This window comes from Lemur catta, chromosome 17 (genome assembly GCF_020740605.2).
Source record: "Lemur catta isolate mLemCat1 chromosome 17, mLemCat1.pri, whole genome shotgun sequence".
In the NCBI taxonomy this organism is placed as follows: Eukaryota; Metazoa; Chordata; class Mammalia; order Primates; family Lemuridae; genus Lemur; species Lemur catta.
This window is the reverse complement of record NC_059144.1, coordinates 3,295,024-3,316,995: the sequence shown is the minus strand read 5'-3', so window position 1 is coordinate 3,316,995 and position 21,972 is coordinate 3,295,024. Positions and strand designations below refer to the sequence as shown.

The following is a 21,972-nucleotide window of genomic DNA, read 5'->3' as shown; positions in this document are numbered from 1 at the left end:
GAGATGGTCTGCAGTGGTCACCCAGGATGACATCTGGGCCTCCCCTATAGCTCCAGGGGTGGGAGCCCCTCTCCCAACTTGTTACTGACTTAGGCAGAGGTAGAAGGACCAGTTTTCCAAGATCCAGAAGGCCCTCTTGATTCTCCAGCTGGTCAGAACTGGGCGGAAGAGGAGGGAGCCAGGTCTGAAGGTCGCAGTACCAAGGAGAGCAGGAGTGTCCTTGGCTCCCCCATCCTGTTCTTGAGAGAGACACATGACCTGCATCTAATATCTGTTTTGTATTATGCAAACCAGCTTCAATTCCCCATTCCGAACAAGACTATACAAATCTCTATCTAGAAATTTCAGAAACATTGATTGAGTAGGAAGATTTCAGAACCCAGGATCCCTTATAGATAAGCTGCACATATAATCATGTATGTTAACACTTGAACCAGGACTTTTTACTTTTAGATTGCCAGAAAATTTTATGCAATTAGCTTTAAAAATAGTTAAGCTGAATATAATTCTCTTACTGGTTATTATACTTTTAATTTTCTCAACCCAATTTACTTTTTTAAAGATACACATCTAAGTATTATACATGCCTAATTCATAAAGTTCTACCTTATAGCACACTTGTTGACTTATGCTTTCTGGAATTTAAGGTTTCTATTACGCAGATTATTAAACTTCAGCTTTAAAATTATTCTAACTTTTCATAATTTCCTCTAATTACCTTTTAATATGAAGTGAAAAAATCATTTTAGCAATAAATATGTAAGGAAGCTCTTTCCATATTCACTGAATATATCTTTAGTATACTAATTACTTATAGCAGTACCCAGTAGTTGCTAAATATTAAATGTAGATTTACTTGTTCTTTCAGCTTCTAAATTCAGGAGTTCCTTAATTTGTAATTAACAAATCACCTGAATAAAAACCATAAATGTGCACAAAAGCTGTTTGAGATTAGATTACCAGAGTCTTCATTCACAGCTAAATGAGAGAACCTCCTCTATCAACCTCAAAGATCTGTAATGACACAAAACAATGACACAGAGGCAACCTAAGCTGTATGTTTATTTGGGGTCTATTACCTAGGACCCTTATAAAACAGATTGAAATCTAGATCAAAGCTTGTTGTATCTGCAAGGGACCATTAACTTTCCATGTTGTCAGAGTGAAAGAAAAAAGTCCTAATACTCACATAAATGACTCAACTGTCCATTTCCAGGGAAAAGAAACATACAATGCTGTGAAATAGCTATGGTTAGTTTTTCTCATCAGCCTTCTAAAGGAGGTACTCCTAAACCACTTTTACCTTACTACTCAAATCGTATGAGCAATATATCTGTTTTCAAACAAACGGAAGAGAAATATATAAAGTTCTTTTCAGGAGTAAAACTTTTCCAATAAAATTCAAAATTTTTATCATTATAAACCTAACATTGGCAACCACATACAGACGTTTGCTATGGACACAAACTAAGACTGTGAGGTCATACTTTCAAATACAACTTAGAGTTAGTTGCAAAAATTCAGTATATTTTCTCAGAATTTGTATAATTTCCTTCAGTTTACAATACATGCTGTGTAAAGTTTAATATGATGCTAAATAATGTGCCATTTACCCTAAAAGTAGGTCATAGAAAATTGAATGACTACTAGGATTGAACAACAAGGCTTTAACGGCTTGTTTTTCTTATTATATAAACAATATAAATCTCGAAAAGGTAATACTGTTAGTTGAGTAGTAAAATCCATAAAAATAACAGTTCGGCCCCACTTTCATTTTGTTGCCCCTTACCCTCACCAAGCAGCTTTCAGGTTAGAACTGAAAGACAAGCTGGGTAGGGTGCACCAGTAGTCCCAGCTACTCAGGAGGCTTAGGCCAGAGGATCACTTCAGCCCAGGAGTTGGAAGCCAGCCTGAGCAACACAGCGAGACTCTGGCTCTATTAATAAAAAAAATAGGAAGACATACAAAATCTATACATTCTATGTGGAATAATGAATATACTACGAAGCAAGGTTTGCAGAAAGGAAACTAAAAATTTCGTGCTCCAACATCATATGTGCCTATTAATAGGATTTTAATTAACTTAATGGTTGAGATAAGAATCTCAGCCGGGTCCTCTTGCAGGACTGGTGAGACCACTCAGAGCTGAGGTTTTTCACTGCAGCAAGGGAAGTAGTCTTCCGTCCTAAACAGGACGGGGGGTTCGTAGCCCGTTTGTTGCAGCCTGGAGGGGGACGACTTGTTAAAGAGGGAGGACACGTTCATTGTGTGCAGGAGTTTTTTGAAGGCCCTGGGGAAAGCCCCCACCTCGGCTTCGGCTTTGGTCACTTGTTCCTCCATCCTGGCCACGCTGTTGCCGATCATCCTCACGAAGGCCTCCAGCTTGTCGATCCTGCCGTAGATCTGCCTCATCTCCGCCGCCTTCGCGTAAATACGAGGCACCCCCTCACTGACGACGTGCGACGAGTCGCCGCGAATCATGTCCAGCATGCCCACGAACTCGTCCACTCTGGTGAGCAGCTCTTCGAGACTAGAGTCCAGGGCCTCGACCTCGGGCCGCGCCCCGGCCCCGGGCAGCAGGCAGGCGGCGTAGCCCGCGGCGGCGCGGCGCAGCAGCGGCAGGTCCCGGACCGGCGCGCCGTCCTCCGCGCCCTCGTCCTCCCACGGCCCCGAGGCGCTGCTGTGGCTCTGGGACACCGTACCGCTGTCTCCGCTCCAGGCGGCGCCCTGCGCCTCGGCCTCTTCCGCCGGCCCCTCCCGCGGCAGCCCTGCAGCCCGACCCTCCATGGCCCACGGCCTCCCGGGCCGCGCAGGCCCGCTTCCGGCTCTGCGCACTCGCGTGCGCGCGCGCCAGCCCCGGCTTCCGGCGGCCGCGGGACGGTGTGCGTGCACGCGCACCCACTTTTGTTTCCGGCTTCCAGGCACGCCCGCGTTCACACTCAGAACTTAAAAAAAAAGGATATAAAAGGAATACAATAAAGCGCGTTATGTCTTATGTGTGCACATCGATGACGTTTTACGTATCCATACAACCCTGGAACCTCTTTCCAGATCAACATACAGAACACGTCCAGCACCCAAGAATGTCTCTCTCCTGTCTCTCATTTCTTTTTGCTGCTTATAGTAAATAAAAGAGATAAGCAAAAGGAAGGTTTGTTGAACACAAAGGGGATGGACCTTGATGACTTTGTATGATTTTGAAAGTTCTTAGCTTCTTCATACTGCAAATGATGTAAAATTAAGAAATCTTTCAAGCCAATATCAAATCTCAGGTACTGCCAGAAAAAACAAAGATGAAGCTGAGGTGTGTCTGTAAAATCCTTAAAACTCTCAGAAAAAACAAAGATGGTGCGTCAGAGTACCATTCAGTCAGACTAACAGCTCCTTAGAGAGATCAATGATGTGCCTCACAGAATGTCTCCATTGAACAGTAGGGTCTCTAGGAAGCTTGAGGCCTTGTTCTTAAGCATTGTCAGCAGAAGCCCAACATAAAGATGGGCTTTTGTCTAATGGCCTGAACCCCAATGAGATTCAATGGAGACCTACAAAGTTTTAAAGATAATTATATTGGCACAAACTCTGCAGATTGGACTCAACCGGGCAGAGACAGTGTGAAATAAAAGGCCTTTGGACCCCCTCACTCAAACTTCTACAAGCAGGAAGCAGACTGAGAAAAGAACTCATTAGCAAACACATGCTACCTTTCTGAAAAAAGTATGACTCAGCATGAAACCAAGAGTCCAGATAATGAAGCTGAGAGTCATGGAGAATTACTCCTAGACTTTGAGACTGAATTATAGAATTATTATGGACCAGTGACCTATTTGTACTTCCCATTTATCCCCTATTTTTTTGAACAGGAATGTCTGTGATGGTTATCCTATGCCTGCCCCACATTGTATACTGGATGTGTGAGGGCAGATAACTTGTCTCTTTAGTTTCAAAGGTCTACAGATCAAGAAGAATTATACTCCAGGAGCTGGATTTAAGGAACTACACCCAGGGAGTCTCATCCACACCTGACCTAATTTAGAAGACAAAGTTCTGGACTTGAAGCTGATGAGATAATTAGATACTAATACATAAAACTACATGAGATTTTTTAAAAATGTAACTTTTGGAAGTCTTGGGTGGGCTTGAGTGTGGTTTGCATGTTAAGAGAACGTGAATAATTGGTAGTCAAAGGGCAAACTGTGATTGCTAGCCAGCTTTCAAGATGACCCCCAGTGATTTCTACCTCCTGGTATTCACACTCTGGTGTATTCCTTCCTGTTGAGTATGTACTGGACTGAGTGACTTGCTCATAATAAATAGAAAAAGAGAAAAGCGATGGTGTGTGACTTGGGGATTAGTTCATAAAAGGTTATCTCCAATCACTTGCTCAGGGGAAAACCAGCTGCCTGGTTGTGAGCACCCTTATGGAGAGAAGCACACACAGTGCAAGGAACTGAGGTCTCTTACCAACATCTAGAGAAAAACAGCCTCTTTCCAATAACCACATGAGTAAGACATCTTGGAAGTAGATTCTCCAGCCCCATTCAAGCACAGAAATGACTGCAGCCCCCAGTGATATTTTGACTGTGACCTCATGAAAGATCCTAAGCTGATACTACATGAGACAATGCTATGATCTGAATGTTTGTTCACCCCCAAAATTCATATGTTGAAATCCTAATCCCCAAGGTGATGGTATCAGGAGATAGGGCCTTTGGGAGGTGATTAGGTCATGGAGGTAGAGTCCTCATGAATGTGACTAGTGCCCTTACAAAAGACGTACAAGAAAGATCCCTGTTCCTTCCACTATGTGAAGACACAGCAAGAAGGTGCCATTTATAAACCAGTAAATGGGCCCTCACCAGACACAGAATCTGACAGCACTTTGCTTGTGGACTGCCCAGCCTCCAGACCTGTGTGAGAAATAAGTTTCTGTTATTTATAAGCTACCTGCTTTGTGGTATTTTGTTATAGCAGCCCAAATGGACTAAGATAATAAATGTTTGAAGTTGCTAAATTTTGGGGTAATTTGTTATGCAACACTACATAACTAATATACCATTGAAGGGTTATACTACAATTTATTTGTTTTATATATTTATTCTCCTGCTGATGAACATTTGGGTAGTTTTAACTTTGTGGCCATTATAATAAAGCTTCTATGACTATTCCTTTACATGTCTTTTTGTGGACAGATGCGCTCAAAATCTCTTGAGTATATACTGAGGTGTCAAACTGCCAGGTCATAGGGTTAGCATATGTTTAGTCTTAGTCGATACTGCCAAATAGCTTTCCAAAATCGTACCAATTTACATTCCCATCACTGTGATCTGAATGTATGTGTCCCTCAAAATTCATACATTGAAGCCCAAACCCTCAGTGTGGCCATATTTGAAGTAAAGCAGTAAGTAAGGTTAAATAAGGTCATAAGGGTGGGGCCCTGATTCAATTGAATTAGTGAGACAACAGACAGCACTCCCCCTACCACCCCGCACAAGCACAAAGAAGAGATCATGTGAGGACTGCAGTGAGAGGGCAGCTGTCCGCAAGCCAAGAGTAGAGCCCTAACCTCACCAGAAACCAAATGTGCTGGCACCATAATCATGGATTCTAGCCTGCAGAACTGTAAGAAAATAAATCTCTGTGTTTAAGCCACCCAACCTGAGCAGACTAAGACACTATCAAGAATGTATGAGAGTTTCAGTTGTTCCACATCCTCCCCAACAGTTGGTATCATCAGTATTTTAACACACTGACTGCCACACTAGAAAAAAATTTTTTCCCTGGGGCCACAGTGTTTTATTACAAAAATAGAATAAAAACTTCTAAAACAAAGTGATTCTAATTTAATGAAAAATTTATTTTTTGTTTTCTGTGTGTTGAGTCATATGCAACTTGAAAAATAGTTGATGGGACTCAAGGTAAAGAGACGAATGAGCTCCATATGCTTCATGAGGCCCCAGGCTCAAAACTAGCATGAGTTAAATACAACTCACAAGGCAGTGTGTAAAATTTTAGTGATTCCAGTGGATACATAGTGTTTTCTCATTGTGGTTTTCATTTGCATTTCCCTGTTGAATCATGAATTTGAGCACCTTTTCATATACTTACTTATTGACCATTTGAATATTGTCTTTTGTGAAGTGCTAGCTTATATCTTTTGCCCATTTTAAATTGAGAGTTGTCTTTTTCTTATTGATCTGTAGGAGTTCTCAATATATTCTAGATATAAGTCCTCTGTCAGATATATGTATTGAAAATATCTTCTCCCACTCTGTGGCTTGCCTTTTTTCTCTTAATGATGTCTTTTGATGAACATCTGCTACTTGGTGTTTACAAAACTCTTTCATGCACATCATCTCATGATTGCCTTTCCCACTGACATATACTCAGCCTGGGACCACTGGTTTTTATTTATCAGACTGGAAAACTGAAGCTCTGATGTGTGGCACTTGTACAGCAGGATCCCCCCAGACAAACGCAAATTACTACTAAGGTGGCACTGGGCAACTAAGCCTAGAAATAAACTTCCTCCATTCCATAATGGCATGAGGTTGGTGATCAAAATATGTTTGTTAAATGATTATCAAAGCCACACTTACTGAGCCCACGTGATTTTCAGGCCCTGTGGGTGGTGAGGACACACAGATGACCAACATATTAGGGAAGAATTACATCTCTCCAAAGAATCCCCTAAGGCCCTGCTTGAAAGCTGCCGGAAAGGGCTGAGAATAGAACCCAAACAGAAATGGCCCTTTACCTCGAAGAGCTGCGACTTGGTCTGGTGAAAACAGACCAAGAATTATTGACCAGAACTCAAGGCAGAAAGAGGAACTCCCCCCAAAACAAAAGTGTGCGAGTGAGCCATGGAGAGCGCAGAGGGAAGAGCTTCGTCCCAGAAGGGAGCATGTGTGGCAGCAGGGACTGCGGACCCAAACTGCTCTGGGTTCAAATTCCATCCCGCACGCACGACTTTTAGCCAGATTTCCACCTAGCTTATAGGTTCCTCGTTAAGAGTTAAATGAATACAAGTTAACCTGAGCTTGTGCATGCTTGGATAGTAAGTGATGTGAAGGCCAGCCAGTTCTATTCAAAAATGGGGAAGGAGGAGCGCTTTTACTTAAAAAAAGTAAAAGTAAAAGCCCCCTAGGAGGGAAGCTCTCGAGGAGGAGGGGAAGCAAACCTGACGCCAACAAACCACTTCTGGCTTCTCAGGCGGAATAGGGAACGGAGCGGGGCGAGTCACGGAGAAGCAGGAGGGGACGGGCGTGCGCGCACCCAACGCCTATTGACGTGCGCGCGTCCGCCCCCTGGTCCTGCCGGAGGCGTGACCGTAAAGGGGCCCGGCCAGGTCGTGAAAGGGCCGCAAACGCGCCGAGGGCGGGTGGACGGCGGCGAGTCCATTTTATTCACCGCTCTGTTGTCGGTGTACGGGGTGTTTCCACAGCAGTTCTGAGGCGGGAGGCTTAAAATTAAAAGGAAGAAAACATTTAAAGGTAATTCGGGAACACCTTTGACAGAGTGTGGGTCGCTTCGACTCCAGCAGGAGCTGCTGATCCACCGTCCTCACGGCGCGCGAGGAAGAAGAACGTCGACTGCGGTTCGAGCACGGGCGGGCGTATTTAAGGACCAGGAGCAGGTTGTGGGAGATGGACGATGTGCTCATCCAAATAAAAACCCAGCTGGAGGCCTCCGAGGAGGCCCCCGGATCACGTCCAGCATCCAAATGGGGACGCTGACGAGAGAGTGTCGGAGTTGTGCGAGAAGGCCGAGGAGAAGGCGAAGGAGATCGCGAAGATGGCAGAGACGTTGGTCGAGCTTGTCTGGCGGACAGAGAGAAGCGAGTCGTCTTGAAGGAGAATATCGCAGAAGGTCACGAGCTAGCGGGAGCTGGGTGGAAGTCTCAGTGTGGCCGGAAGCACGGTCAAACAGCCTCTTGTAAAAAGGGTAATATTCTAGGAGCAAATCCCCCATTTTATTGCCTCAGAAATTGGGCACTGGGAACAAAGTGGGGTCAGGTTGCGTGCTGGTTTTGTTAGGTGTTAGTCTATTCTCTTTTTCTGTGGCACCTCCCTTTCCCAGTGGTAATTAGAGAAAAATGAAGGTAACTTCAGGTATGTTTTTTGTGGACCATAGAAGTCAATTCTAAGGCCGGGCGCGGTGGCTCACGCCTGTAATCCTAGCACTCTGGGAGGCCGAGGCGGGCGGATCACTCAAGGTCAGGAGTTTGAGACCAGCCTGAGCAAGAGCGAGACCCCGTCTCTACTAAAAATAGAAAGAAATTATCTGGCCAACTAAAAATACATATAGAAAAAATTAGCCGGGCATGGTGGCACATGCCTGTAGTCCCAGCTACTCGGGAGGCTGAGGCAGGAGGATCGCTTGAGCCCAGGAGTCTGAGGTTGCTGTGAGCTAGGCTGACGCCACGGCACTCACTCTAGCCAGGGCAACAAAGTGAGACTCTGTCTCAAAAAAATAAAAAAAAAAGCCAATTCTAATAGGACAGTCGCCAGAGGTAGACCTGCCTAGGCACTAAGGGAGTTGGGGGAGAAACCAGAGAAGACCTAGGCCATAGAGAAAAATGGGAGAGAGTGAGAATGCAGGGAAAGAGAAATAGAAAAGTGTAAAGCGAGAGGCAATTTCCAGTTTTTTCTGGAAAGCGGGTATGTCAGAGAATCTTCCCTGAAAGAAGGGGCATTCTTGTGGGTGGTTAACATTTCTTAATGTCAGGATATGGAAATCTGAGATTCAATGTCTTGATGGCAAATTTCTCTCAGTTGTACTTTAGGTTCACAGCTGATGGACTCTGGTCAACTGGTAAGGGTGGACTGACACCTTGAGGAAACTGAAACAGCTTGCCGTTTTCTCTTTTGTATGTTTTTTACCCCCTATGTACTGTACCCCTGATGGTCAGTGGTTGATGACCTTGATATGGATTTAGATCATCAAATGTATTTGGTTCTAGAAAGATAACTTTTGTAAGACAAGTGGGGCTTAGTCAAAAGTTATTTTCATGGTCACATTTATTCTTGTGACTTTGCTGTGATTTTGAAATATTGGGCATGGCCTTTGTATTTGGCTGTTACCTATGTGACCTGATTGTTTTCTGGAACTTTGGAGCATGTGAAAACTTGGGATCAGAATCTTCCACCTTCAGAGGTGCAGTGGAAGGCTCTGTGGTACTTGGTTGAACTTGGTGAAGAGTGCGTGAGTGAGACTGCTTTGCATAAAGTTTGGAAGAACTAGAAGGTAGTTGGAGATGGAAGATGGTTTGTATATATTTTGGAGCTGCAGTTCTTCTGTGAGACAAAGGAGGAGAACTGTTTTGTGGCACATTGTCTGATGTATATTGTGTAACCTGTCAGGTGAATTTATTTAGACAATGTGGCTGACCTTATATGACAAAGAAGTTTGAATAGGGAATGATGGAGTACACTTCTCTATTGTAATACCCTCACACATTGCAGGGGCTTCAGAGAGACAATCAACAAAGAGCCTTGAGAGGCTGGAGAAAGGAAAAGGGATTATCAGGGCCCATAAAGTCTCTTCTAGTTCATCAGGGTGGCAGAACTGACAGAGGTTTGAGGTCAAAGTCAAACGTGTTCATTTGCCTTGAAAAACAAAGACCTAAAAAGCCTTATTTTTTTTAAATAAAGTTTTTGTTTAAATGACCAAAGCTCCTGTGTGTGTTAATAAAAGAATCATAAATAAATTTTTTTTAGGTGGATGTTATTCCTTGAGTGTCATCATTGGCAAATGAGGGTGAACTGCCTATAGTTTGTGAGCCTTTCAGCAAGCGTTTAACTGTGAGAGAGAATTATTTGTGGAAGGTTCCATGGGGATGAGCTGACAGAACACTCAGTGTTTAAGAGAAACAAACCTTAGGCCAGCTTTTAGCTGAAGTGTGTTTAGTCGATCAGTGGGTATGTGATGGGCTTCATATCCTATCCACGGCACTAGGAATATAAAGGTAAGACATGGATTGGGCAAAGGTGTGGGATAGAAATGGTAACAGGGAATTACAATATGGTGTGCTTGAGTATCTTATGGGAGCCTTGAAGGAGTCAACCCTGTGCAGGGGAGTTTGGGAAGGATTTTCCGAGCAAGTGACTTAACTGGGCCTTCAAAATAGAAACAAATGAAGGCCTATGAGGCACAGGGGACAGCTGAGCAAGAGCATTGTGAGTTCTAGTACGGGGGAGATGGCCAATGAGCTGGAATTTAAGGAGGAGTGGGAGTGGGAAATTGTGGGAGACGAGGTGAAAGCAGCGAGCAGAGCTCAGAGGTCTTGGTTAGGGTGTTAATTCATCTTAATAAGCCTGTACTTTTGTGAGTGTTGTCTCACAGAGTGCTCCAGGATGCTCAGAGAACAGGCATAGTGCAATATCTAGAATTGCTAAATGTAATTTGATAAGAACAAATATGTGATCATAATAACAAATTTAGGTAGATGTTTTGGATTAATGTATGAAGTGATATTTTTAAAATCAAGTACCTGAGCACAGAAAAATCATACTTACAGAAGCCGTTTCTGGCTGTGTTGTGATTTCTAAAATCCTTGTTCATGCTCCTGTCTTTCTGCGTTCTTCAGTGGAAACGAAAAGTACTGCTGGAGAGACATTGGCACTTTCTGGTGACCAGGGGAGCGACAGTCACGTCTGTGGCTTAGAAAGGTTACTCAGGACTGCAGTGTATGGATTAATGGGAGTTCCAGTGGAGGCGAGAAGATAGGGGCTGGTGCAGAAGGCAGATGGGAATTGAGGGGTGAACTGGAGCAGAATGAGTGGGAAGGACCAGCGAGGCTTTTCGGGGGCCAAGGCTTGGTGTCTTTCTGTGTCAGTCAACTAAACTGTAACAGTTTACCCTAAGTCTTAGTGCCTTACAGCACCCAAGGTTTATTTCTCATTTTTACATACGTTGCAGGTTAGTTGCTCCAAGTTCTCTTAATTCTAGGAGGTGGCTGAAGGAACAGCTGCTCTTGGGATATTGTAGATCTGGATTAGGGAAGCTGTTAGTTACAAGTTACTTCACTGATTTAAAAACATGCTTTGGGGGTGAAAAAGCTGAATCCTAGACATATACATATATGTGTGTGCATACATACTATGTATACATATATTTTCCCCTTGATTAATTGTCCAGAGACTATATTCATTCACAGGGTTGCCTTTCATTTCTTCAGTATCCTAGGTTTTGATTCTAAGCCTTCACGTTCAGTGCCTAAGGAGTCTACTGAATCATTTTTGAACATTAGCTCTTGTACAGAACATTGTTGTGACAGGCTAGTTGTCTTAACCCATGCTGTGATGCAAATACAATTTAGAGGCATTCAGGGTTTTGTCCATTTTCTTCTTAGCTCACACATTTGTCCTTAATTGAATTGTATATGCATGGAATTTAAACAGCTTCAAAGTCAGCTAGAAAATTTGCATTGGCTTCTGTCAGAAGCTCTGGAAGTCATTAGTCTGTCATGTATGAGTGAGTCACACCCAAGCTCCCCTCTGAAATCTGAAATTCTACACTCTCTTCCAGAAAACTTGGCAAATTCTTCAGTCTTCACTTGTATTGGCTGGCTGATGATGACTGAGTCTTCAATAACGTTTTGTTTCACTACGTCACAGAGTTTTTTCTGAAAACATTTTGAATATCTAACATCCACATGGCTCAAAATACCACTTTTCAAGTCTCTACTCAGATGTTACCGTACCAGAAAGGCCTTCCCACGACAGCCTGTTTAACATAGCACTGCTGTCGCCTGTTACTCTCCTTGACTTTTCTTCACAGTACTTGACGTGATTATATGTGTGTGGTCTGACATCTCTCTGTAGAATGTCAGCGCTTTGAGGGCAGGGATTTTATTCACTGCTGAATTCCTAGCACTTACACCAGCATCTGGCTGACACATGGTTGGTGCCTAATATTCATTGAACAAATCAGTGCAAGTTAGATATGGAAATTAAACCTGGTTGTGTCTGCTACCAATGCAGATCACTGAAGTTACTGAGTGGGACACTTTAGTGTCATTCTTGACATTTTCCTCCTCAGAAATCCCCTCCCCATCCCATCTGTCACTAAAGCAAGTTGGTTCTGCCTAGAACATCCCTTGGATTCATATGCCTTCTTCCACCTACTCCGAGCGTCTAGTATGACAGTCTTCTACTGGCTTCTTCACTTTCAGTTTTACTCTGGTTCTCTTCCCTTACAGATCAGGTAGAGTGAATTGGGTTATGTCAAGTCCCACTTGAAATCCTTTAAAAAATTCCGTTTGCCACAGATGTTTTTTATTTATTCATCAATATTAACTTAGCTCCTACTATAGACCAGGCTCTATTCTAGGTACTGGCAGACACAGCACTGAACAGACAGTCCAAAAGTCCTGCCATCTGGAGCTTCATCCTAGTGGTGGATAGCTTCATCCTAGCAGGATAAATAAGTGCTAAGGATATCCATTCATTTATTCTACATATGTGGTACATAGATATTCAAGAATTTCTGCCATCTCCCAGAGCTGTCTCTTCCTGGTTTTCCTCAGTTGCTGCCACAAATTTAAACCTCTTCCCTGGTCCTCTCCCAAAGTTTCATCCTCAGTGTTCCAGACTTCATCTCTCCTGACTTGTCTTCCTCCCACCTCTTTACAAACTCTTTCTAATACCTACTTCAACTGAAGTCTGGCTGTCTCTGAACAGCAGGCTCTGCAGCCTCAGTATACAACTTCTCCAAACACTACTTAACTTTCTGGGTGAAGCCACAGAGAATGTAGATACTGAGGTGTGTTCAGGGTTGCAATTTTGCTAAGTGGTTGCAACTTCTTAAAAATGTGTGTGTGTGTCTATATCTCTATACAGTTGATTCTCATTATTTACAGTTATATAAAGTCACCATAAACACTAAATTAGTAAACACTGATTCACTTCCCCTAAGGAAAATTAAAGGATTAGGTTCCTAACAGCCTTTGGCCACATTTTCATCAACTGACCAATATATAACCTTGTTTAACCTTGTGTTTGTGTTTAAAGACACTTTATTTAACATATATTGCTGATTCATTAACTTTGAACTCAAAGCCAATACAGCACTATAACTCAGGCCTCAAAGCTTATCTAACACACATTTTCTTCATACGGCACTTCTCAGCCTTCTTGCGCTTAGGAACACTAGACAGTGCTTCAGCATTAGGCTTGAGGGGACATTTTAAGCAGCAAAAAGCACAAAAATGGGAAAAACATAGCACTGAGTAGACTGTGAAAGGGACTTTTTGGTTTTTTTTTTTTTTGAGACAGTCTTTTTCTGTCGCCTTGGCTAGAGTGCAGTGGCATCATCATAGCTCACAGCAACCTCAAACTCCTGGGCTCAAGCCATCCTCCTGCCTCAGCCTTCTGAGTAGCTGGGACTACAGGCATGCGCCACCACATCCCGCTATTTTTTTCTATTTTTGGTAAAGGCAGGGTCTCACTCTTGCTCAGGCTGATCTCTAACTCCTGAGCTCAAGTGATCCTCCCACCTCAGCCTCCCAGAGTGCTAGGATTATAGATGTGAGCCACAGTGCGCAGCTGAAAGGGACACTTTTTAACAGCATGAGAGCTGAAACAAGAAGTTCAACCTCAACTGGGAATGTACATGTCAGACAAATAAAATGTTTTGCTGCCCTGCACATAGCTGCTAATGACCAGGAAAGCACTGAGAGTATTGATTCTGGAGTTGCAAATAAATTTTAGCAAGTACATGAATTTGCAAATATAAAATCCATGAATAATGCAGATTGACTGTAAACACATGCACACGCACACACACACAATGATATAGGTGTCCTGGTGAAGCCATTGTGCCCAGATCAGGGCTCGGAGCCCATGCAGGGTGGAGAGGACATCCCCACAGGGGAGCAGCCTGGCATGGGGTCAGAGCCCTCTGAGCAAGGTGAAGAGGATATCTGGGGGTGGGGGAGTCGTCCCAGTGTGGACAGTCCAACTTCCAGCAGTGTGAGGAGTTCATCCATGTGGGGGTGGGTTATGGGGAGGGGAATCCAGCCTGGGAAATCAGAGCCCAGGCAGAGCGAGAAGGGAGTCCCCAGGGGAGACTCTGGGGAGTCAGGGCCCAAGTAGGATGACGAGAGTACCCACACATGGGGACAAGCTTCATAGCTTGAGCAGGGAGAGGAGGCATCCACAGAGCAGGCCAGTCCTGCAGATGACTCAGCCTGAGAGGCAAGGGGGATGTCTCTGCAGGGGGTGGACTGGTGTGGGGTTCAGAGCCTGAGCAGGGAAGAAGTTTCTGCAGGAGAGTTGATGCCAGCAGAGGGAGAGGAACATAAACAGAAAACTAGAATGGATCCCGTGGTACTGGGTTGAAAATGGAGGCATCCATGTGAACTTGTGGTGTTTATATATATGATAGACATAGAACTACAGGTGTGTTTATCTAAACTTATATATATACATACAAATATTCTCTAGTTCTGTCTATTGAGAGGCTGGGAGCAGTGACACCCCAGTAACAATGAGCACATGTAGCTCTCAGATCTTGGCTTACGAACACCATTTTCCACTAAAAGGAACTAGGGCAGCTTGGAGAAATGGCCAATTCCGGAGCTTAGGGCAAGAAAGTGCAAGATGTATCTGGAACATCTTGCTGTGACAGAAAGCAAGGGTGTGTTGAAAGCATGTCAAAGGACACAGGAACCAGCTTAAATGGGCTTCTATTAATCAGATCAGGGGCAGCTTGAGCATCAGAACAAATAACAGATAAGCAGGGGATTACAACCCACTGAATAATATGGGGAAGCAGGAGTTCACATAAATATGAAAACATGAAGAAATTAAATGTTCACTGAGGAACAGAATATTTGCATAGTTTCAAAGTTCTTCTCTATAAAATACTTAGTAATTACAAAAGTGAAAAGAATAACTCCATAGTGGATAAGCCTTTGATTTGAGCAGTGGGAGCCCATTCAAGCTGGCTTCTGTGTCCTTTTGACATATCTCAGTTGTTCTTTGAACACATCCTTCCTTGCTTTGTGTCACAGCAAGATGTTCTAGATACATCTTGTACTTTCCTTGCCCCAGTTCTGGTATGGGTGATTTCTTCAAACACCATGTTAATCAAGTGGTCAAAGTAAACATGATCAGTAATGGGACAAATTGAAATTATGTGCTGATATGATGCGATGAGTAGAAAACTGCATCACTTCCTGGATATTCTTGCCAAGGATACATAAACTGGACTAAATCATGAGGAGACATCAGACAAATTTAAACTGAAGGAAGCTCTACAAAATAGCAGCCTGTACTGTTCAGAAGTGTCAAGGTCATGAAAGTCGAAGACTGAGGAACTACACCTGAATAAGAACACCAAAGAGATATGCTAACTAAATGCAACAATGATGCTTTTGCTATAAAAATGATCCATTTGCTTTATAAAAGACATTAATAGAACAATTGGCAAACTTGAATGGGGCTTAAGATTAGGTGGTAGTAATGTATTGATGTTAATTTTCTGACTTCATTGGTTGCCTCGCATTGTGGTTACACAGGAAAATGTTCTTGTTTGTAGGACATGCACACTAATGTATTCCAGCTTATTCTTAAGTCATTCAGAAAAATAAAGTTCTTTGTACTGTACTTCTAACTTTTCTATAAGTTTGTGATTTCTGTGAATGTCAAAATTTAATTCAGAACTGCTGTGCTTATGGAGCAGTTAGGTAGGCCAGGGCTGGTCCACTACCCAAGGCATCTGACCTGGAGGTGGTGGACATGCACTGGCATTAGGTAGGGACAGGGCTTAGCCCAAGGAGCAGTTCTGCAAAGCAGCAACGGTGGCACTGGCGATAGCCCAGGGGCCAGGAGAGCCTCCGTTTCAGGTGGCCGCCTGTCCTGCTGGAAAACATCACAAATAAAGCTGGTGGGTTCAACTGGGAAGTGGCTGCTGCCGCTCGTGTTTCCAAGCAGGACAATGGAGAACACTTGACTTGGGTTAAATATTTTGTTTAAAAAATATTCTGGTGGCAATGCAAGTGTCCACTCACAGATGAATGGGTAAGTCAGTGAGATGTGTGCACACAACGGAGTATCATTCAGCCTGGGAAAGGAAGGACATTCTGTCACATGCTACGCCATGGATGAAGCTTGAGGGCATCGTGCTGAGTGAAATAAGCCAGTCACAAAAGGCTGTATTATTCCATTCATATGATGTATTAATAACTAGAGTCAAATTCATAGAAACAGAAAGTAGAATGGTGGCTGCCAGGGGTTCCGGGAGGCCATGCGGAGTTAGTGCTTAATGGAGACAGAGTTTCAGTTTTACTAGATGGAAAGAGTTCTGGGGATTGGTTGCACAACAGTGTGAATACACTTAACACTACTGAACTGTACACTTGGAAATGGTTAAGATGGTACATTTTATGTTAAGATACCACAATAAAAAAAATCTTCCTTGATCTAGTAATCCTAGGTCAAAAATGGGATCCATTTTTGAAAAATCATCTGAACTTAAAGCTTTATGCATGAAAATATTAATTGTAGCATACTTTTTAAAAACAAAAATAGCAAAAACTGCATCTTTAACAATGATGGTATCCTCATTCCAATGAATTCCTTGCAGCCATTAAAAAATGCTATTTGGGCATAGCTTTTGCTCCATAAGGACCTAGATGCCAGGTGCCTGCCAGGGAGGTATGAACTCCAGAGAGGTCACTGTGGACTTCTCCTCAGGGAATGGGCTGTCTGCCTCCTGCTCAGAGGATCCTGAACAGAAATAGGACAGTGGGGGACCACAGGAGTTGGATTACATTCCAACACAGATGTACTCTCCCAGTTGGAGCAGAGGAAGGAGCCAAGATGAGGTGAAAAGGATTCCCCAGGGCAGCTGTGGAGTCCATCCCGTGGGATGAAAATAGAGACTGATGAGGGACAGGCCCTGCTGTCTCCGTGCGAGAGGGCGGGAATGATCAGGGCCAGAGAAACCCCAGGCAGGACGTTTGAAGGAAGCGGCATGCTGCATTTTCCTACTCCTGTAGTCTGAGTTCCTGGTTGCTAAGCACAGAAATCTACTCTGGATGATAAGTTTACCAAAGATGTCTCTTTAAGAGTCAGAGAGAGCAAAGATGCAACTATACGAGTTGCAACTCTCATGACCCTGCTGCAAATCCTGAAAGAGGTTTTGCAGGTCCCCACCTCTTTGTGTCGGTTGTCCAATTCCAGGTCTGGGTGAGAACAGAGTCTGGGGGAGCCCAGGTGAGGTGCTTGCACCCCAGCTCTGAGCCTGAGTGAGGCCAGAAAGTGAGGGCTCTGGCATTTGCAGCAGCTTCTGTAGGCTTTGCCTTCCCCCAAAACTAATAAGCTGGGTGATTTTCCATTCACATGATGGTGACTAATTTGTTAAGCAGAGAGAAAAAGGAAAAAGATTCCACCCTGGTTCATCCTTTTGGTTTCCCCATTGTTAACTTACTCTTTGCCCTTTATTTCAGTGTGCAGATGCCTCCGTGCCTCACATCGCTGTGTCCACCTCTAAGGGACACCCATTTCTTCTGTAGTGAAAATGTCTTCAAACATAAGAAAAGGCTTCAAATCCTGGGTATTCAAAAAATGATAGGAGTCCTAAAACCAGATCCAATTACAAACCTGATATCCAAGACCTCACCTGAGTCACTGTGGGTGCTTCCTGAAGCTAGTGTCATAAAACTGTAGACCTGGGGCATGTGAGCAGTTGTTCACTGGTGACTCTAATCCTGATTTGTAATGTATTTTTGTCTGTTATTGTGGGTTTTCTTTTTTTGAGACAGAGTCTCAAAACTGGGGTGACCTCTGTCACCCCAGGTAGAGTGCAGTGGCATCATCATAGCTCACTGCAACCTCAAACTCCTGGACTTAAGAGATCCTCCTGCCTCAGCCCCTTGAGTAGCTGAGACTACAGGCGTGCACCACTGAGGCCAGCTAATTTTTCTATTTTTAGTAGAGACGGTGTCAACCTCCTGAGCTCAAGCATTGCTCCAGCCTTGGCCTCCCAGAGTGCTAGGATTACAGGCGTGAGTCACCACACCTGGCTCGTTACTGCATTTTATGGTCTTTTGGCAAAAATGGTATTGTATCATTAAAATGTGTTACTTGCAAAAACATGTTTGGAGAGATGGGGGGGGTCTGGGTTCAATGAGCAGCTAGTGACTGAATGCACGGATGCGTGTCCCAAACCTCCCTCAGGTCCAGGACAGAGTGGCCATACTGTGCCTCAGTCAAGGGCTGGCACAGGTGGGCGCTCAGGAAATGGCCAATGAATGGATTCTTACCAACTGACCCATCCACCATCCCCAACTCTCCACCGCGCAGGCAATGAGTAAATAAATGACAAATTTAATTAGTGAATTATTTTTTGTGGGGAGGAGACCTGACGTTTTAAGGAAATAACTAGTTTCTCTGAGACCAGGATCATTTCACAAGTATTTATTAATCACAGGGACATCAGTGGGCTCAGCCCAGGGCAGTAATCGCCAACAAGGACTTTCTGGAAGCCAGGGGCCCACTTCCAGGTCCTGCCGCGCCTCCGTAAGGAATCTGGATCTCTGGGGTATCATTCGCATCCTGCCTCGAAGAACTTGTGACAGGCACATGTGAGCGCAGCCACAAACATCATGAACTCACTGAAGTCCACCTCGGCATCTCCGTTGGCGTCCAAGTCCTTGAGCATTTTGTCCACGGCATCCTTGTCCTTCCCAGTCTAGAGGAGGGACAGGCCTGGGGTCAACAGTGGTTGCGCCTGGGCAGGCCCTTGGCTTCAGCCAAGCGCTGCTGTGGGGCACAGGGAAGGCACCCGGGTGTGTTTGCTGTCGGTCCCTCAGGCTCAGTGCTGGGCTGGCTGTGCGTACCAGACACGTGGTGTCCCTGGAAAGAACTCGAGGGCTTTAAGAAGGGAGCTGTCCTAAGCGATGTGGCATGACAAGAAGTAACTTGTAATGTTTTTAGGCCAAATTTCAATTGTGTTGTGCTATGCAGGAAGGAGTTTTATTTTATTAATATTTTTTGAAGGGGATAGGCTTTGAATTTATAATTGTGCTTTAAAATGGTGGTTCTTCCCAGGAAATACGTCCACTCAGTACTCTATTCTTTGTGCGCTGAGCTAGCTGCTTTACACAGCCTGTGACCTCACAGCCAGCAGGCAAGGAGGATGCGTGGCTGTGTTACAGATGGAGACTATAATCCCCGAGGGCCCAAGTGACCTGGCTCAAGGTCACATGGGGAGAGGGAAAGCTGAGGTTGAGACCCACGTGTGGAGGGCCCACAGAGGGCCTGTCCTCTCTGCTCAGGGACCCTGGCTCAGGGCCCAAGGTCACAGGTCTTCTTTGACAAGGCCAGGCCCGCAGGCGTCTCTGAGAGCCTGCTCATGTGACCGGTGGCAGATGCACGGTCGTCTCAGCAAGGGACCAAGGACAACCAGTATGCAGAGCTGAGCATCAGCAGCAGGGGGCGCTGGCGACCCAGCCCTGGCCAGAGAGCTGCGTGTCCGGTGGAGAAAACAGTTAAATTGGTTGGAAACGGATTATCTCACAGAGAGAGCCCCGTTAATTATAGCATAATTTGTAATAACAAAAATAAGGGGGAAAGTACGACTTCAATGGTAAACAAAGAGTTTATGTCTGCGCCGGAATACCTGTGGCCATTCCAAGGGGTGCTCATGACGTCTGTGGCAGACGGTCGCCTAGTATTAATGAAGCCCCACCTGTGCCAGGTGCTGAGCTGGGCATGGAGAAAACAGGCCACGAGGCCAGCCCAGTGCCTGCGCTCCGGCAGACAGTGCTCTCTGTCCTCATCTGGAGGGAGGGCTGGGCCTGGGCACAGACACCTGGGCCTTCTGCTTACTCTGCCCCCCGGAGACACTGATGTAACCCAAGTTAGGGAATCCCTGGCTTAGCCACCGTTCTCAAAGTGTGTTCCCTGGACACCTGCCCATGCCCCTCCCTAGGGGAACAGCTTGGGCCAAAATCCCCAGGGGTTAAAGTTTCAAACTGTGATCATTGATCATTATCAGAACACCCCGTGCTCCCGGCACAAGTTCCCAGCATGGGGGTGTGTGTTCAATGAGTGTCAGAGTTTGAGAATTTATGCTGTGATGTTAAGTTCTAAAAGAAGTTAAATTGCATATAAATTAGGATTTCACATCACTTTTGCATGGGGAAGAAGCTGGGAGGGAGAGGGAGAGTCCAGGGGGATTTCTTCCCTCCACGTTTCTTTATTTTCACATTTTCTACCACAAATAGAACTTTATTTTAAAAAGATGTCTTCACTGCGTTCACATTTAGAAAATAGAAACACAATGTGCAAAAGTGTTTAGTGTCTTTGAAGTGATGCTCGCATTTCCAGCTGTGAGCGCCAGTACAGGTAAAGCCCTCAGAGGACGGTGGGCAGACTCTGGGGGGCCAAGTGGGGAGGGGAGGGAAGGAAAGGGGAAGGAGGGGAGAGGTGACACAGAGAGGGGAGGCAGGGAGAGGACCAGTCGAGGGCCCAGGCCGCCTGGCCAGGCCTTGAGGGCCTTCTCTGAGGCTGCGGCCTGATGCAGGAGCCCCCAGGAGGCTACAGCTCTGGGTGGACAGGCGCCAGGCTGGGGCCTCCTGTCCTCATTCCCTGTCAGTCCCACTAATACCAGGTGACAAGGCCTGGGACTGGGCGCAAGGCAGGCAGGTAGGCAGTGGAGCAGGGGTGTTGTGGCCAGCAGCCTGGGGGAGGGACAGCAGCGAGCGCCCAGCACACGGCCCTGCATTCCATCTGTCCCCACTCACCACTCAGGATCGAGTCCCACTCTCCCACCCACCCCTGCGGGCGGAGAATCCCGGCCACACTCACATGAGGCTCAGCTCCGGGCTTCAGGATCACACTGACCATGTCCCCTTGCTGCTCAGAGGGCTCAGGTGTCCCCTTCTTGGGGTGGCAGGTCCATTATGTTGGCCAGGCTGCCAGGGCCTTGCAGGATCTGCCCTGCCCCCCCCTCCCCCGCAGGGGCTGTCCCTCTGCCTCCCCCACCTCCCTGCTGGCCTGGCCTGGCGCTCACCTCCAGGAAGCCGGGCAGCTCCTTCTCCATCAGCGCCTTCAGCTCCCCCTTAGTCAGTCTCTGCGCGTTGCCCTCGCCGCCTGCATACCGGGCAAAGACGTCGATGATCATGCCTATGGCCATCTCCAGTTCAGCCATGGTGCTGGATGCGGGCCCACCTTCCTCCCAAGGCTGCTGTGGCCAAGGAAATGTCCCACCGGAGGCCTCTTGGTGCTTTATGAGGCCGGCCTCATGTTGACACAGAGGGAGGGACAAACAGGGCTGGAACCGAGAGCAAACCCTGCCCCTCCCCACACTGCAACCCTCGGTTGTGGTGCAAGGGATTACTGTGCCTTCCTCTCTGGAAACTTTCCTCCGGCCAGGCCCAGCGCATGGGCCACCTCGGGCCACCCTGACTTTGCTGTGGTTACCTGTATCTGAGGCTCATCACTGAGTCACAGTGGTGTCACCATCCCTGCCCCCGCTGGGAAAGTGGGTGCCTGGGGAGTGTGCGGAGTGAGTGGCGACTGAGTGGCTCCTCCCTGCAGATATCGGAGTGTGGGGCACTCAGCGGGCAGGCACCAGAGTGCCTGTGAGTGCGGGGTGAGCAGGCCTTCTCCTGTCACCCCCTCCCCACAACACCCTGGGCCGGAGACCTGCGCACACCTCAGTCCCACTCGCTCCTGTCCTGTGGGCGCCAAGCGAAAGCTTCCCCGTCGCCCTCCGAAGGTTCACTGAAAATCAGTGGACAAAAGGCAGATTAAGAGCAGAAAGGACACAAATGTATTTAATCAGTTTCATGTAGCACGGCAGCTGAAGACCTCCAACATACACGGGAAACTGCCCATTTTTATATTTAAGTTCAGCAAAGTGTGGACAGCCCTGTAGAAATGTGATTGGACTAAAGGGTGTGACCTGATGCTGAGGGACTGGGGGAGCCAGCAGGGCCTGCCTGGCTGGGTCCCCTCGGCC

At 45.9% G+C, this 21,972-nt stretch overlaps 3 protein-coding genes across 3 annotated transcripts; 1 reads left to right on the top strand and 2 right to left on the bottom strand.

The window, feature by feature from the left end:
- Positions 1-1,043: 1,043 nt before the first annotated feature.
- BLOC1S4 (biogenesis of lysosomal organelles complex 1 subunit 4) lies at positions 1,044-2,934 on the bottom strand. Its single transcript, XM_045528862.1, has one exon. The coding sequence runs from the start codon at positions 2,785-2,787 to the stop codon at positions 2,140-2,142; it is 648 nt and encodes a 215-aa protein (XP_045384818.1). The 5' UTR covers positions 2,788-2,934; the 3' UTR covers positions 1,044-2,139.
- MRFAP1L1 (Morf4 family associated protein 1 like 1) lies at positions 2,786-8,207 on the top strand. The gene is given in 3 exon segments (XM_045529438.1): positions 2,786-2,880; positions 7,550-7,699; positions 7,701-8,207. Coding segments are annotated over 3 exon segments (393 nt in total). The 3' UTR covers positions 7,849-8,207.
- Positions 8,208-18,440: 10,233 nt separating this feature from the next.
- Positions 18,441-21,239, bottom strand: LOC123622275 (S100 calcium binding protein P). The gene is made up of 2 exons (XM_045528452.1): positions 21,022-21,239; positions 18,441-18,696 (listed from the first exon to the last, which is right to left on the bottom strand). The coding sequence occupies exons 1-2, from the start codon at positions 21,157-21,159 to the stop codon at positions 18,550-18,552; spliced, it is 285 nt and encodes a 94-aa protein (XP_045384408.1). The 5' UTR covers positions 21,160-21,239; the 3' UTR covers positions 18,441-18,549.
- Between the last annotated feature and the right edge of the window lie 733 nt (positions 21,240-21,972).